The 17,732-nt window shown below is 36.3% G+C and overlaps 1 protein-coding gene across 1 annotated transcript in view; it reads left to right on the top strand.

The window, feature by feature from the left end:
* PSME4 (proteasome activator subunit 4) overlaps positions 1–17,732 on the top strand; it is a 69,042-nt gene that overhangs the window by 44,202 nt on the left and 7,108 nt on the right. Inside the window, exons 22-43 of the mRNA XM_040612228.1 lie at positions 264–320; positions 512–567; positions 650–748; positions 1,198–1,260; positions 1,421–1,516; positions 2,328–2,459; positions 3,946–4,155; positions 4,855–4,991; positions 5,323–5,376; positions 6,194–6,323; positions 6,951–7,032; positions 7,565–7,718; positions 8,245–8,314; positions 9,032–9,157; positions 9,503–9,655; positions 10,426–10,530; positions 11,376–11,467; positions 11,853–11,984; positions 12,635–12,843; positions 13,140–13,225; positions 14,170–14,298; positions 15,409–15,564. Of these exons, the coding sequence (XP_040468162.1) occupies positions 264–320; positions 512–567; positions 650–748; positions 1,198–1,260; positions 1,421–1,516; positions 2,328–2,459; positions 3,946–4,155; positions 4,855–4,991; positions 5,323–5,376; positions 6,194–6,323; positions 6,951–7,032; positions 7,565–7,718; positions 8,245–8,314; positions 9,032–9,157; positions 9,503–9,655; positions 10,426–10,530; positions 11,376–11,467; positions 11,853–11,984; positions 12,635–12,843; positions 13,140–13,225; positions 14,170–14,298; positions 15,409–15,564 (2,528 nt within the window). The remainder of the gene's footprint in view (positions 1–263; positions 321–511; positions 568–649; positions 749–1,197; positions 1,261–1,420; positions 1,517–2,327; positions 2,460–3,945; positions 4,156–4,854; positions 4,992–5,322; positions 5,377–6,193; positions 6,324–6,950; positions 7,033–7,564; positions 7,719–8,244; positions 8,315–9,031; positions 9,158–9,502; positions 9,656–10,425; positions 10,531–11,375; positions 11,468–11,852; positions 11,985–12,634; positions 12,844–13,139; positions 13,226–14,169; positions 14,299–15,408; positions 15,565–17,732) is intronic.

Here is a 17,732-nt window from a genome sequence, read left to right as displayed (position 1 = left end):
ATTAGTCTGTGGTTACAAATGAAGCCAACTGTCAAGGCAGGCAAATAAAGTTATGTACCTATAAAAAAAATGTACTGTTTACTTGATAAACACAGGGAGGCCCTGTGAAAGTGGTGTCCTTGGATATAACAAGACAGTTATTTTATAATAGCCCATACTGCCATTTCTGCATATTCTGTTCTGGCTTTCCACTGGTTTACTTATCTGTAAATTGCTTTTTATGCTATCGTACAATGAAGAGAAAATGTTTCCTTTTTTTGCAGATTTATCAAGGGAGAATTACCGCGAAACAATTGCAAGGGTTACGAGGAAATTGCTGCGTAAGTTTAGCCACTTCTCTACCTAAAAAGTACTGTGTTGTGCTTTTAAGTATAAATTCATAGATGAGAAACTTGGTTTGTTTACTTTGTCTGTAATTCTTAGATTTAAAGCTTTGTAGGAATAAAATTCTTGGTAATTTTTAAAGCTGTCTTACTGTCTGATATGAAGTTTACTTTTCTTCCAACTGCAGGCTATATACTTGATAATTCAGAAGATGATACCAAGTCTTTATTTCTAATAATAAAGGTATGCTTACAATTTGTAATACCTAAGACAAGATTACTTGTTTAGCAAAATCATCACTCTTTGTCTCTTTTTCTTTCTACAGGTTATTAGTGATGTTTTACAGTTCCAAGGGTCTCACAAGCATGAGTTTGATTCGCGATGGAAAAGCTTTAATCTTGTGAAAAAATCAATGGAGAACAGGGTCAGTGATTTTTTCTTTCTAAAGCTTAGGTGAGGGATGGGAATAGTTCGTAGTTTTCAAGAAGACTTTCTTCATACTTTTGTTATTGTCCTAATTGGTTCTCATAATTTTGAAATCTAATTCCTTGATAAGAATATTGTTTTGCAGTGCTTTTGTACCTTTATTTGGAAATCTTACGACTAAATAGCTTAGCATTTCTGAATTGTAGTAATCCTCAGCTTTCATATATCCTTGGACCAGAAATTTCTGTGGTCAGCTTCCTTTTGCTTACAGAGAATAGGCAAATAAGAAACTTAGGCAGGGCAAAAATATCAAGGTTGTCTGCCAAGAAGAATTTCTGTGTGAAATTTGCCTGTTCCTAGAAGAAAAAGAGTCCATGGGGATTTCAGTCAGTATAGGTTGCTAATATGAAGACTGAAACCTAAACCAAATTATGTATTTGTTTACAGCTTCAAGGAAAGAAACAGCATATCAGAGCTTTGCTGATAGACAGAGTTATGTTGCAGCATGAGGTAATACTTTCACTTAAATCTTCATTAACTGCTTTACTTGAAAAGCTGATTTGTTATGTTGTCATTTAGCAAAAGGTGCAATAATCCTGCACTAGTGTTTCTCCTATATGTATGAAATGTAAAAACAATCTGTCCTTTATTTGTTTTCTATGCAATTTAGTTGAGAACGCTAACGATGGAAGGCTGTGAATATAAAACTTCCCACCAGGAGATGATCAGAGATCTTTTATGTTTGTCCACAAGTTCATATGGTCAGGTAAGGAACAACTCCTTTTAAACGGGAATACGTGGAATTTTTTGTTGATCTCTTTCTGTTATGTTTTCAGGATCTTTCCTTTTCAATTTATTTCCATGGCAACATGAAATATTTACTTATTTCATTTGCATTAGTTGCCAATTTTGGCAGTTTTTACTTTAAGCCCCTTTGTCAAGTAACTGGGTGGAGAGGCTGCCGACTTAGGTTACAAATTGTAAACTTTTTAGAGGCACTTAAGTCTAGGCTTATGAAAACAATAAATCAATTAAAAAATAAAAGAAAATATACCAGGTTGAGATTTTTAGATGTGATGATGTGATTCATGATGCTATTTGGAACGCCAAGTCTATTTTTAGGAGGTAGCTATGATGGCATCCTGGTTCTTAAAAATACACAAACCAGTTGGATTCTGAACTGCTTACATGGTGAGAGCTCTGTGTGTGTATAGAAATTGTGGTCCATCCACAACGTCTACAGGCTCTTTAGAGTTCTGCTAACTGTATTTGTTACTCTAGCTGTTGGCTTTTCAAATTATCTTAAAAACACCTTGACTGGTTTTGGCAACATAATTTTCTTTAACTTTGTAGCTGTTCTCAAGTAAATGCTAGAAACAAAAAGTAGAGTTTTTATAAACAACTGTGAGCAAGGGTGAGGGGAAGCATGCTGTTTACAACCTTCTAGAAGTAATTTTGTTTCTCTGCACAAACAATGTAAAATCTGTGCATAAGTAACCAAAATAGGTAAGGATGTTGGTTTTGTATAGCATGTGTTTGGTTCAGAAGACTTTCTAGTAATATCTGTTTTCCCACAGGTCAGAAGTAAAGCTCAGCAAGCATTCTTCACAGCTCTGGGAACGTACAATTTTTGTTGCAGAGATATCATTCCCTTGGTTTTGGAGTTTCTGCGTCCTGACCGGCAAGATGTCACTCAAAAGCAATTTAAAGTACTGTCTCATTAACTTTGTTTTCATGTGTCTTTTTGAAAGTGTTTTTATAGGAGAAGTTTTAATGGTGAAAGTGGAATTTGCTTGTTTATCGGTAGTGACTGGTATTTTCATGGCATATAGCTTATGCATGACTAATGAATTTACTTGGATTAGATCAGTTGTCAAGAGAAATTTTCTGTTTATATATGTTCTTCATTTAATTTTGTGTTCAGATATTACAAAAATGTGTGTTAACACCTATTTTTAAACTATGAAATGGAAATTGAGACGTTATACTCCAAGGTGGTAAAACTCATTAAGCAGTTCTGTCAGCTGTAGCAGTACAAGAAAATAGTGTGAACTTGACAAAAAGTTAATCACCAAAAAAAGTTATACTAAATCACTTGGGTTTTGTTAGAAAGTGGTGGGTACTTGCTGATGTTGTCAAGGCTTGGAAATGGTGCTGACGCAGTGATGCCAGCGTGCCGTCTGTCCGTCCAGGTGTTTGAAAGCATCATGTTCCCCCCCTCCTCTGCACCCCTCAGGCCTCCTGGCCACAGAGGCAAGCTGGACTCTTGTCCTACAGTCAGAACTATGGCTGCTTATCCTGCTCCAGCTGCCTGATAGGTACTATCAGACAGCATGTGATTACATTGTTTGCATATCTTATTATCTCTTGTTTCTTTATGATTATTTTTCTTCTGCCATCCTTGTACCTCCCTTTCTCCATTCCTGTCTCTTCCCAGTTAAGTAACCCATGCCTACATACTTTTTCCTGATTGGTCCCAGTTTTGCTACACTTAACAGCATTTGCTACCATACCTGAATTCAGTGTTTCTGATACTGCCACCAGGCAGTCTTAGCCTATGTGATGTTACTGGTGTGGTGGCCTAGGCGCTGTGGTTCTTGTAGGACTTGGCTCTCCAAAAGGTCCCGAAGACTTCCCTCCATTTGTCTGTGAAATTGGCCATTTCTCACGTAACTCCCACCTAATCACCTGTGAAATCCAGCCACCCTTTGTTTCACTGTCTGTAACTTCTGTCAGCTTCTCACACAATCACCTGTCATGTCCACCATTTTATTGTCATGTCCAGTAGTTATCCACATCCTGGTCAGTCAGCATCATTTCAGGTGCCTAGTTAAGAGTGTATTTGCCTGGAGCCCAAATATGAGTAAGTTCCCAAAAAGGCCAGGTGTGGTACTTGATCATTGAACAATCTCCTCTATAATGTAAATCAGAAATCAGTCAGCCATTCTGTGGATAAATTAATTACCAGGGCTTCCAATCTCATTAAAACAGTTCTTTAGTGTGAAGAGGATTCTGTGAAAAATCTTCAGTATTTTGACAGTGAGGCTGTGTAGCTGAATGTTTATGGTACATTTTAATGATTTGGTAATGTGAAGATTAATTTTTATTCTGTGTGGGTGCGTGCTTATGTAGATAGATATCACTTATATATGAGCAATGCTTTGACTTTCTAAAATTATGTCTTTCATTCTACAGGGTGCCTTATATTGTCTTCTTGGAAATCACAGTGGAGTATGTTTGGCAAATCTTCATGATTGGGACTGTATTGCACAGACATGGCCAGCAATTGTTTCTTCTGGGCTTAGCAAAGCTATGTCCTTGGAAAAACCATCCATAGTTAGACTCTTTGATGACCTGGCAGAAAAAATCCACAGGCAGTACGAAACAATTGGATTGGATTTTGCAGTAAGTGACAGATTGCTGGGTGTTAATGTCTTGGATTCTGAGAACATTTGATTACATAAGTGCTTGGGACTCATATATATTATTTAAGTGTTCTGATGTTGGTCGCATTCTGATTTCTGTTAAGAGGAAGGTGGACATTATTTTTGAGACTGAATTTACAGAGTTTGTTGTAATACTATTGGAATTTATAACTTCTTGTTAACCTCTAAGGAAGCCTGTTAGAGAAAGGAAGTTTAAGTTGCCTTTCAGTGTTAATTAGTATGGGTGATGCTGTTCAGGTGTGAAAATGTGTGTTGAAAGGACAGAATCATCAAATTAACATTGTCAGTATTAGTAGAGTTATCCCACTGTGCTAACATGCAGCACTCATTACAGAACTGCCTCTTGCCTAAATCAGTGGGATAAATGGCATGGTACGTACTTATAGAATGAGTGCCAATTAATAAAAATCTTTTATTAACAATTATTGTGCTTAATGAAATACTGAAATTGGTCTCTACCTTTATTTTAAAATAGAATAAAACATGTACTTGGATAAATAATACTGCCATGCGAGGACAAAAGCTGTCTTCCCTACTTCTTCACAGACTTGTCTGTGTGGACAGGACGTTCTGCCTTCTGCTTGTGTCAAAACAGAAACAAACATAAAAACTTCTAAGTTGCTGCTTGCTCCCAAATCTTTGTGTTCTCTGTCAATAGGTTCCAGAGAAATGCATTGAGGTAGCTGTTATGCTGCAAAAATCAGAACATCCAAGCTCAAACTTCACAGGTCTTCATTCAGAAGAAATTCAGTTAGGAATTCAGCGACAGAAAGAAAAGAATGCTGAGGCTCTGCGGTAAGCTAAACTTCCCTTAACACCACCTTACGCTACCTAACGTTTGTTGTACATGAAGTGTAATAATCCAGAATTGCTAAAGTAAATCTTAAGTACGAATCAGAAATTCGGAATGCCCCAGGATTGTTCTGGTATATCTTCTCTCTTGACTTGGCAGCCTCTGTCTAATACACTCACATTTCCTTCCTTCCTCCTGCTCTTCTCTGTCCTCCCAGTTGGTGCTGTGTTTACTGCATTGCCTTCACCCGCCTTTTGCTGAGGAACTTTAATTCTATTTTTAAACAGTTCTCTTGGTATCATCTGGTTGATGGTTTCCTCTTTTTCCCCTCAGCAACTATGAAAATTTGGTCAACATGCTGCTGGACTGTGTAGAACAAAGAAATCTGTAAGTCTCCCTTTCTGTGCATGAGGATTATTTTTGGGGGGTGGATTGGAGGTGTCTACATGAATAAATACTAGTTGCATCAAGAACTACAGTTGATGTGACCAGAACTGAGGAATATGTTTTTTTCACCCTTGAGGTGATTGTCCAAAAGCAGTATGTCAGTACCAGTCTTGCATAAAATGGATTGTGGCTAGCTTCTTGGCAAGCTTTTGCTGAGGCATCTGCAGAAATTGAATTTCTGGAGGTCCTTGTGCATTTGCATGTGGATTCTGCTTGCCCAAATAGGAAGACAAAGGCCAGAATAGTGGAATCTTGGATTACTGTCTCCTAGCTGAAGAAGTGAATGAGTTCTGACGTTATTTTCATTGGGAGCTTGATTTGTTAATAGAAGACATCATCACATCTTGGAGTTAAGCTTTGTCGTTAATTAGTTTGACCTGTTATTTTTTTAATAAAGTTTTGTTCTGGGAAAAAAGCTATGATTCTGTCTGCATAATAGAACATCCAAATAGATTTTAATTGGTGGCATAATATTTATGTTTAAAAACTTCAAAAAAATATCCCTGTGTTTTACATTGAAATGCCAAGATCAACAAGGCACCATTAACTGACTGGTTGCACTTGTGTGTCCCCAGAACACTGGAGGTTTCCCTAAGTGACACTTAACCTTGATGACTACAGCAGTGGCATAGAACATTCCTTACCTTAGTCCAAACATATTTACTTAATCTTAATACATAGAATCATTTCGGCGCAAAAGCAGTACATGCAACTATGCTACTTATTGTCTGGTTTTAATATTATTTTTTTCTTTTAGTCCCTGGAAGTTCGAGCACATAAGCATTGGTTTTCTGTCTCTGCTTCTGAGGGATGATAGGATACTGCCTGTCCGTGCCATAAAATTTTTTGTGCAGTGTCTCAACCATGATGCAATTGTAGTTCGTAAGGTAAAAGCAACATAATTACACTTTCTGTTTTGCATCTCATTGGGGTTAGATCAGATGTTTGTGGTGTTTTGCTGTGATAAGGCACAAAAACCAGTGTACATCCCTCCTCAACCTTCCAGCCATGCATAAGTACAAAAGTTCCTAACCCAAGAAGATGGCAGTCTTGGCAATGCTGTAGCTGTGACGTATGATGTGAAGTCTGTAAACTGTGAAAATGTGGAACATACCTATTCATTCTTCCTGCCTTCAGCATTCTTTTGCAGAAGTCTTTGTTTTTCCGTCTGCAGCTTATTGCTTGAAGGGAGCCATCCATGTGTTACATTTGTACCTCTTGTGCTGTTGTTGCCTCAGTGAGGCTTGGAACTAATGGCCACCTCCTTTATTTCCTGAAGATGATTAGTGGGAATGTTTTTCTGGGCTGTGAAGGTCACACTTAAGTCGTGTCCTCCATCCCCTGAAATGACTGACATTACTTCCTTATGGGAGGTATCAGCCACTGAGGTGACAAAGTTCATTGTAATGTTCGCTGGCTTTTTAGGGCACTGAATAGCTGGCTTAAAATGTGTCTGTGATGAGATGATTAGACACATGGAATGGGTACATTAACAAACTGCTTTTTCTTTTTAGGTGGCTATCTCAGCTGTGGCTGGTATTCTCAAGCAGCTTAAGAGAACACACAAAAAAGTGCCCGTCTGCCCTTATGAAATAAGTAGGTTTTATTTAATGTAAGAAATGTCTTACTAACATTTATCCTATTTTTTTTTGAAAACAGTTTTCTGGTGAAATTTAACATAGAATCACAAGTTTTTCATTTCTCTGTGGTTGTAAATGTCGGAAGGAAACAAAACAGGTGATACAGTTGTTCATTTTTCAGGGTGGTTGGTTTGTTTTTAAGCCGTGTTACACTTGCAAGTGTGTATTAAGCCATTCACTTACTTGAAGTGAGTTAAAACTTCAGAGATACGGTCACTGTCCTTTCAGAAAGCCTTTAATTCGTGTCAATAATTTGTGTATCTCCTTTTTATTCTTTTTTTAATAATTTCAAGTGGCACATTTATATAAATTACTAAAGGCATCTCTACTGTTACTGTTAATCTCCTAGAGCAAATAAATCTGTACAGATTTGACTGGGGGGAGGGAGACACAAAAGCTCTTTAGAATCTTTTATTAAAAGTAAGTTGTAACATTTGCTGGGACTGTAATGAACAAGTCTGATAGAGTATAAATTCCTCTTTAACCAGGTGGAAACCCTAAGCCTTCGAGCATTCAGGCCGGTGACAGACCGGATAACCAGTGGCTGCACTATGACAGTCAGAGTTTACCAAAGACTAAGGAAGCTTGGGAGTCGTGTTGTTTTGTGGAGAAAACACACTGGGGTTATTATACCTGGCCTCAGTGAGTATCGTTAAGCCTTGAGATAGAATTGTGAGAGTCAGCAGAAAAAACAACAACCCTGTGGGAAACTAAATAATGTTGGTTAGATTTAATATTTTAATTGAAAAAAAATTGGCAATATTTATTGCATCCTTTATTCTTCTTGCTCGTTTTACCAGTTCTGGCTGGGTTTTGAAGCAGTATTTTTGTTGGTGGTTGGTTGGTTGGTTTGGGGGTTTTGTTATTTATTTTCTACCTGTTTCTCTTTGGGTTTTGTGGGTAGTATAGGCATATATTTCATATAGCTGTTTAGCTGCTGGTTTTAAAATGAAGTATGCATGTTTGAAATTTCTATAGTTGTGAAATATGCAAAGTTCTATCGCTAAGAATTCTGGATTGCTTGCTGTATCAAAACTTCTATAATAGAAAAAAATCAACAAAAAAAGTCTGTTAAGTTTTACTCTGTTTTCTGTATTCTCCATATTAAAAAATCATAAGCTTTATTCTACTTTGAAATGTGTTACTGTATTTTTTTTTCAATATTCAGAACTATGACAGTTTATGCGCCAGTTGAGCATCAACCAAAGCTTGGGCGAAGGAGAGATGAGCTGACAGAGGTAAGGGTTTCAGTGTGTTTCAACGTTGTGGGTTTTTCTAATACTACTTCTTTCTTTTTTTAATATTGTTCACAGATTACTGTGGAGATCTCTTTTAACCTAAGTATGGCTTCCCGTTTAGAAAGTGCTTACACAAAATGGGTGGAAACGGATCTGTTTTGCTTGGTTGCGAACAGAGATGGAGATTGAACTCAGCTACACAGTTTCATGACTGTGTGGATATAATAATACTTTTAACAAGCAATAAGTGGTAACAGTTCTGAAACCTAAATTCCCACAAGACATTTTTAATCTTATTTTTCTACTTCATTTTCATACTTACTGTGTTAGCATACAAAAAGAGATTGTTATTCTAATATATCACAGCCTCTCTGTCAGCAGTGATGGAATAATTGTATTAATGAGCACTTTCTTGTTCCCTTTCAAATCTTCTATCGGAGTTTAGAACGAGGTAATTAATGATGGTAGGAATGACTACTTTGTAGGGGTTGTGCTAGCAAAAGGAGTGACAATCCAAAGTCATTAAAATAAAAATCATGAGTCTTGCAAAACTTTACCCACTAGTTCCTATAAAATGAGAGGGATAAATGGGTAACTGAGGCATGATTTTTGCCAAAAATAGAATTAAAATGAAAAATGGGACTTGGAAAGATTGGGATATCACTGTGATAATTAAGCACTTCAAAACTAATCCTTTTCTTTTTTTTCCTGTTACAGGCAGAACAAATTATATACGATCACTTTTCTGATCCCAAGTTTGTTGAGCAGTTAATTAAGTTTTTGTCTTTAGAAGACAGAAAAGGAAAAGACAAATTTAATCCTCGCAGATTTTGCCTCTTCAAGGTAACTAGAATTCAATAAAGTGCTTCCATTTTGCAGATAATTAGCAAAGCACGAAAATGCCATGCACTACTTGGTGTATACACCTCTGTTGCAAAATGTTGATTTTTAAAGGTATGCTGCTATGATTAATTCTATTAATCTCTCTTCTGATTAACTACTTAGGGAAACTTATTTAGAGTAATATAAAAGTACATAGGATTCTCAGGTATAAGTCTGTTATAAAAGCAAAGTAATTCCACTTTCTGCATATTCAAATCTCAGGTGCTTCACGACCTTACATTCTTCTGACAAAGACAGTGGTTTAGACTGATAATTATGAAGATGCTTTCATATCTTGTTTTACAGGGCCTTTTCAGAAACTTTGATGATGCCTTCTTGCCGGTTCTTCAGCCCCATTTAGAGCAACTTGTGGCAGACTCCCATGAAAGCACCCAGAGATGTGTAGCTGAAATTATAGCTGGCTTAATAAGAGGTTCTAAACACTGGACATTTGAGAAGGTGCTGAAGTAATATTTTTTAGTGGTTCATGAAAGTTAAGGAAGAAGTTTGAATTATTGAACAAATTAGATGTATGAAGTTGAGGGCTTTTAATGTGTTGCCTATGCCCAAGAAAGGACTGGAAAATGTTGCAACACCTAGTCCTTCATTGCCAAACTTTGAGCACAATTCATAGTTTGGTTTGGTGCTTGTATAATAGTAGGTGTTAGTAAAATGCTTCAAGATTTAAGAACAGTTTGCTAGTAAGGAGATAGCAGAGCTGTCATGGTGCTTATGTCCATCCTAGACTGTTACATCTTTATTTAGTCTAGACCTAGCTGTCTAGATTATCTTTAAATGAGTTTCTATGCTGAAAAATAATTCTGGGAAAATTGGTTCCTTAATAAAAAGTAAAAAATAAATTTTAAAATGGGGGGAGTCAGGGGGAGCGGGCAGGCAGGGTCAGTCCTTGGGTGTACAAGACTGCTATCCTACCAAAAGCAAAGTGTATGCAGTCTTTGATACACTTGCACTGAAATCACCATGAAAATGGTGCGTACATAGTCCACAAGATTTCTGAACACCTTGTAAACAAACCCAACATGATTCCTGAAATCTTACCTCTGATAGTATTTTTTTCCTTTCATAAATGTGGTACTGTAGCTGCTTCCAGAATCAGTATTGTTCTTCCATTGTTTTGAAAAGACGGAAGGATTTGGGTTCACAGAGATTTAGATGGCTGTTTTGTTCTTCAATAGCCAAATCTTGTCTTTTGCCTTTTTGCTGAGCAGGTAGAAAAACTTTGGAAGCTTCTTTGTCCATTGCTTCGAACAGCTTTATCCAACATTACGGTGGAAACATATAATGACTGGGGCACATGCATAGCAACCTCCTGTGTAAGTACCCCATATTTAGTCTTGTAAAGCTATATCCAGATGGTAAAATTCTACAGATAACATCTAAATGAGAGTTTTATGAACTGAGGTATGTGGATATTTTATCAGCTCAGTCTGAGAACTGTAAATACAGTATAAAAATAACATCCATTTTAAATCTCATAGCTTTTTTTGACATCTTACTCTCTTCTGCCCTTTGCAGACAAATACAATATTTTAGAAAGGAAATAAAGTATTGGTTTTCTTTTAAGTATTTTAGAAGAGCTGCATACAGTTAGTGGGTGATGTTAATGTGTGTGTAGTGTGTTCAATTTTTGTGGGAGTTTTTGCACTCAGATTATAGATTTATTCTTGCTTTAATAGTGTGCAGCTTAGCATTATGCTGTGAAAACTAAACCTTAAGTTATCTTCTAACATACAGTAAGATTTATATATGCTGTGGTGGACTGGAAGTTGTGGTGTTTGAAAAGCAGGGTAAATGATAGCCACAAATCTCTTGATCAGTAATCCTTTGAAATCAGTCAGCAAAATTCAGCATAGTTTGTTAGCCAGAACCCTGACAATTAATTAGCAAAATTCAGATGGTATTATTCATACATGCCAAAAATGAAGTTAAAATTTCTTCTATTATTCTCACTGTATTTACCAAATAATTAAAACTGTGGTTTCATTGGGTTTTCCTTGTGTTGAAGTTCATTGTGGAAAGATACTTAATTTTTCACTTGCTTAATAGAATAAACCGAAGGGTTGCAAAAAAATCTCTGTCAAAACTGTCCTTGTTTATACATCACTTACATTTTTTTGAAATCCCTGATTTGCTTATATCTCTACCTGTTTATTTTCAGGAGAGTAGAGATCCTAGGAAACTGCACTGGCTGTTTGAATTGCTGTTGGAATCTCCATTGAGTGGTGAAGGAGGATCATTTGTAGATGCATGGTAAAATTAATTTTTAGTGGTTTATTGTGGCTGAATAAAGAAGGAAATAAAGCATGGATAAAATGCATTGAGAGCATATTGTGCCAGCTGGCTTGTAGAAGCAGGGAACAAAAATGCTGCTTTCCAATTAGCTTTTCCCACACAATGGCAGTTCCTTCATTTTTTAAAAAAACGTAATTAAATCTGCTTAACAGAATGTGAAGGTTTAGAACTGGTGTAGCAGCAGTGCTGTTGTGTCGTTTTACAGCTTTACCGATCTTTGCATGCAACTCACGCAAAGACACTTTTGTGCATTAACACACACAAAACATTCCAAAACAAGGTGTGGAGGGGACTGGGGAAGGAAGGAACAATTTTGTATGACTAAAGCTGTTCTGATTCCTAGCCGACTTTACGTACTGCAAGGTGGCCTTGCACAGCAGGAATGGAGAGTACCGGAGCTATTGCACAGACTGCTAAAGTACTTGGAACCTAAACTCACACAGGTTTACAAAAATGTCCGAGAGAGAATAGGAAGGTCAGTGTTCTGTTCTGCAGTTCTTTGGGGTTTTTTTCCTCTTCCTTTTATTTGAGTAACTGGATATCTAAATAATTACGCTGAAGTGGATTAATACTGGTAATAGAAATTACATAGATTATTCTTAACAGACTTGTTTCAGAAACTTCAGATGACTTCTCTGTTTTTGTCTTTTATTGTATATGGCCTCTTATGTTTATATATGTTATATCTAAAGCTCTTAAAATCCCCAACAAACAAATAACCCACCCAGCACCACCAAAACCTACCAAACACAACACTCCCCTTCACCCAAAAAACTAACCACCCCATCCACAGCCCAAATTTACTGTGTTGAAGCTTTAATAAGCCATAAATATACAGGGGTCCTTTAGGGAGCATTTTAGTGACTTAAAGCTAGTTGAAGATCTGTTTGCAGGTGAGGGAGGTTGTAGCTTGGTGATTATCTAACCCTGCTTGATTTAAGTATCTATGAAGAGGCTATTTGAAAAACACTCGTTTTTTAAATAACTTCAAAGATAAGAGGAATTTTTTTATAAATATTAAAGTTCCAAGTTCAGTAGATTGATCTCGGATCACTTTTAGCTATGTTCTCTAGAACAGTAGTCATTCTAACTGTAGCTTCTTGCTTTCTTTGTTGGCTTTATTAGTGTTTTGACCTACATATTCATGATAGACGTTTCCTTGCCAAATACTGCTGCAACGAAATCTCCTCGTGTCCATGAATTTACTGCTCGGATACTTGAAAATCTTAAACCCCTCATGGAAGCAGATGAAGAAATTCAGAATCATGTTATGGAAGAAAATGGAGTTGGTGAACAAGATGAGCGAACTCAGGGCATTAAACTCTTGAAAACTAGTGAGTTACTTGATGAGGTTAAGAAGTGGGGGGTGTTTTAGGACATGATGATTGCGGTCTGAAAATCATACCATTGCGGTACATAATTTCTCCTCTCAGATCTGTGCTGCAATAAGGTACATGTTTCAGCGTTGAGGGTTATAAAGTCACCTTTACAGGGTCAAACTTAACTGAGTCCACTCTAATGTGTGAAAATCTCACAGGCAAGTCTTGCAGTAAATTTGGTCTATAACTTGTTTTGGGATTATTGCTATTTTTATCTTCTTAATCAGTGTTCATTTCTCTCTATAAAACAGTTCTGAAGTGGTTGATGGCAAGTGCAGGGCGGTCCTTCTCTACAGCTGTCACGGAGCAACTCCAGCTTTTACCCTTATTTTTCAAGGTATATGCTTTAATTGCTCCTTTATTAGTTATGTTTGATTAAAAATGGATACTATGTAACAAAGTTATAAGGGACTTCATAAATTAAAAGAAACCTATAATGGTAATAAAAACATGCATACCAAAGAAGCCTGAATTATTTTTTTGTGCTTATGTATGTTTGCAGCTGGTAATGTAGTCTGTTAAATGGTTTCCTGACAACGATTTGTAGGTGAATGCCCTGTATAGGTGTAACTTGGGGAGGAAAATGTTTAAATCATGAATGAGTTTATGTTGTTTCTATTCTTCTCTTTAGTTGTTTTCTTTTGTTCCATGATTATACAATTCTTTCTAAAGGGCAGTACTTTTTGTTTTTCCTGGCACCTCTAATCCTCATATTCTTTTATGAAGCTAGGTCATTCAATGCTACATATCTGAAATAATATGTTATTTGCATGCTCCAAAGCCTCTGTCTTTGTATAAACATCAATCAATTATCCAGTAATAATGTATGTGACCACAAAATAAAGGTTTGCTTGTGTGAAAGTGAACTTGAAATACTGATAAAGCTTTCTCTCAGTTTTGGACCTACATCTAAAATACTAAAGTAATTGGATTTGTACCAGAAGAATTGCAATGGGGAGCCAAAGTCTTAATGGCACCCATTTAATCCTCCTCAAGACCTTCGGTCTAGCCATACTGTTTAGATAACTAATACATGGTGCAAGGAACAAGGATCTCTTGATTCTATTAATATTTTTTCCCCGCAGCTTATTGCTCAGAATATTTTAGTGTCATATTGATTGCTTTTTCTAGTTAACTTAATCTTTCGGCATTATATTGATTGTATTTTTCCTAGACAGCTGTGCTTTCATGAGATTGAACTTTCTTTCAGGATTTTGCTGTTAGTAGTGTTTATTTACTAATACTACCCTTTTTTCCCCCTTTACTTATCTTGTTCTGTAGATTGCACCGGTAGAAAATGACAATAGCTATGATGAGCTCAAAAGAGATGCTAAGATGTGTTTGTCATTAATGTCTCAGGGTTTGCTGTATCCTCAGCAAGTGCCTTTGGTACTTCAGGTGCTAAAACAAGTGAGTATGATCTAAAAAGCTTAAAGCTTCTTGTTATCTGATGCAGTCTGTGCTGCTTTTTTTAATGTATTTTTTTAAAAGATTATACAATAATTGTGATTTGGAAGAGAATCAAATACTGATTTTCTTAGAGTTGGAAGCAAAGAGTTTATTAGAATAGTGGTTTAAAACATTTTTAGAAACAGTAAATGAGTTTTGTTTAGTTTCCTACTTCCAGGCATTTAAACAACTTGCATTTTGACAAGAAATAGAACGGTATATTAATAAATTAAAATCTGGTTCAGTACTGGATGAATTTTAGACAAATATGCCTCCTCATGAGCATAATGCAAAATCCAGTTTCAAAATTATATGTCTATCACATGTATAGATGATATAAAGATCATATAAAGAACAGCACTTGAATCTCTGCCTTTTTATAGTTTTACAGTATATTTATCAACTGCTGCTGCTTTCTGAAAAACAAAACAAATGAATATGCACCCTTGTATTGAAAGGTTCATTCTGTATTCAGCTTTTCATGCAAGAAACACTTTTTTTTTTTTACTCTAGTTATTAAAGAGTGATCTACAGTAGTAAAACTACCTATTGTAAAATATTGGTGTAAGTTGTACGCACAGCCAGAACACTAACTGCAATGTTGCAGTCCAGGCTGCACCCATGCCTGACACTGTCAATAATTTCGACTTCCATTAGGACATGGAAATCAAAATAAACTTTAAAACCTCGGCTTTCCAAATCCATTGTATAATATATATATATTCGAGCAGAACAGAATTTCTGTTTTATTTATATCTCCTTTGTGAGATGTCAGGAATGAATCAAAGGGAGAAAGTTTCCTAGTCTTTTACAGTATTGGGTATGTGCTAAATAATTAGGTATCTGTTAAATAACAGTATGCTTTGGAAGTTAAGTCTGTAAAAATTATTTTCTAAATAACGATTGCCTGCTTTGGAAATAAGAAGAGTGTATGAAATAGAAATATCTGAATAAGGCAAGTTATTTGCAGCTGTCCCCAAAAACTTTTTCTCAGATACTGTAGGCTTTACAACAGGTAGCTACTTTCTTTCACATTCTTGCTTTTTCACACTTACTTATTTATACTTGTAGACAGCAAGAAGCAATTCTTGGCATGCTAGGTATACCATATTAACCTACCTCCAGACCATGGTGTTCTACAACCTCTTTATTTTTCTCAACAACGAAGAAGCGGTCAATGACATTAGATGGCTGGTTATAAAACTCCTGGAAGACGAACAGCTTGAGGCAAGTAATACCTTTTCTTGAAATGCTTTGTTTCACATGACTGAATTCATGCCCTTGTCAAGTTTTATGAGAAAGCTAGCAGTAGTAAGTTAATACAGCAAGTATTTCTAGCCTAGCATTCTTCCTACTGTCAAAATACAACCAGCTTTATAGGATTTATTTCTTTCGTATTCCTTTTTTTCTTTTAATATTTCATTCCAGGAAAAAGCTGTTCAGAAAATACTTCATTAGTGATTTTTAAAAGTTCCATTGTTCATACTTTTTCAACAGAATTGGAATATTGCTTTGTCTCATTCTTGGTTTAAGTACAGCTGAAACAGGGATGTTATCATTTTACTACAAATTCTAGCATGGACGTTGGTTGAAAATTCAATTTTCAACCCTTGTGAAAACTGTATAAAACCACTATTTATTACTCTACAGATCTGCTTCCCATTTAATCACAGCAGCTTATTAATGAAAAAAATACCTTTGTTTGCTACATCCAGCTTACAAAGGAAGTTGGGTTTTTTTAGTTACAAGTAGATTTTCCTTACTTTTGTGAAAGATGCTTACGTAATAGGACAGAATTTGTCTAGCAGATACTGCTACTGATGCTCTTACATGATTCAAAAATACAATACTTTGTAAGCTTACTTGTCAGTCTGGCAAGTTTTTGTGCATCTCTTGAACTAGTGATACTTCAGTGTATAGAAATGGAAGGAGCTAAAATCCAAAATCTTGACTGCGGTACATGTGTACTTTTAGAAATGCTACCAAGATCTGAAGTGTTTTCTCGAGGGGAGGCGGGAAGAAGGCCTGATGTGAATCATTTGATGTGAATCATTGAGCCTTGTTTGTCAGGCTTCCAAAAGCTGGGGCAAAATCACAGAAGTATTCTGTTCTGTGTCACTAATTCACAGAACTGAAGGCTTGTATTAAATTATGTGAATTTAAGTATGTTTGATCGTGTTCAAGCATAGTGAAGAATCTTCAATGTTAACCTCGAGTCTGTACCATTTCCCCTGCACCATTGTTTTCACTGGGTTTTGTGCTGTTGGCAAATATCAGCGAAATGCTACTTTTGGGTGCTTGGATGCTATTTTCCTTCTGGAAGAAAGAGAAGATTCTGAAGTGTGATACACTTCTGCCAAAACAAAGATCCTGGTTTCGGTCTTCCTGCAGCTGCATCTAAAACAGTAGTTATACCTGAGCTGTGAATCTTGCTTTTGTGAACCGTGAATTGGAAACAAATTAAAATTTCTGGCTTCAAAGGCTCGACATTACAGTCTCTGTAAGTGCATGTAATACTTGAAGAACAGCACTTAACTACTCGCCCAAGCATGCAGATTTCAGTCTTCAGATGAGCTGTCTCGTGTCTTTCATGTCACTGTTTGTTATAATGAGCTGGAAAGCAACAGCTTGCAGTCCTAGATAAGTTGTTTCCCACACCAGCTGGAACACCTCATAATCTCAATAATTTTGAAAAATACCTTTTTTCACTTTAATACAGTTTATCTAGTTATTTTAAATGTACAAAATTATTCCTCTGCACTACAGAGATGCAAATCAAAAAAGCTTATCTATGCACATAACCACTTATGATCGTGTTGTTACCATGGAAGCTTCTACTTTGAAAAGTAGTCTTTTTCTTTCTTGATAATAACTGGCAAGATGCAGTGTTTTGCAGAGCAATTCCTCTGTATTTGTCTAATGCTGGATTTTGAAGATGAGAATCCCTAGCTTTAACTAGTATTTGGTGTCTTCACCCTGCAGAACTGAGATTTTGGTTCTTGGTTTTAAAGATAGGGCTGGGTTTTTGCTTATTTTGATACAAAGATGCCAGACCTGATGATCCAGCCCATCTTGTGCTTTGTTTTAATACACAGTTTGCACTTCTAATATTGCTAGAATTACAGTTCTCAAATATCCTGTTGATTTCATATTTTTTCATAAAACCATTGCAACAGACTTTGGCAAATGACAGTATCAAATGACCGTTCTGAATGTCAAACAGCAACACGACTGCGATACAAAGTGAATGTGGGTCACAGGACAGTTTGGCTTCTGCCGAATGTGAATTTCATGCATCCAGCTTTCAGCATGGGTCTCTAGAATTGAAGGAAGCTGTACCTAAATGGTATTGTGGGAAACGCTCGTTCTGAAAGTCGGAAGAGTCATGGAGCTGA

The sequence above is a fragment of the Falco naumanni genome, chromosome 12 (genome assembly GCF_017639655.2).
Source record: "Falco naumanni isolate bFalNau1 chromosome 12, bFalNau1.pat, whole genome shotgun sequence".
Taxonomy (NCBI): Eukaryota; Metazoa; Chordata; class Aves; order Falconiformes; family Falconidae; genus Falco; species Falco naumanni.
The sequence above is the reverse complement of the archived record's forward strand: the minus strand, read 5'-3'. Positions and strand labels throughout refer to the sequence as shown.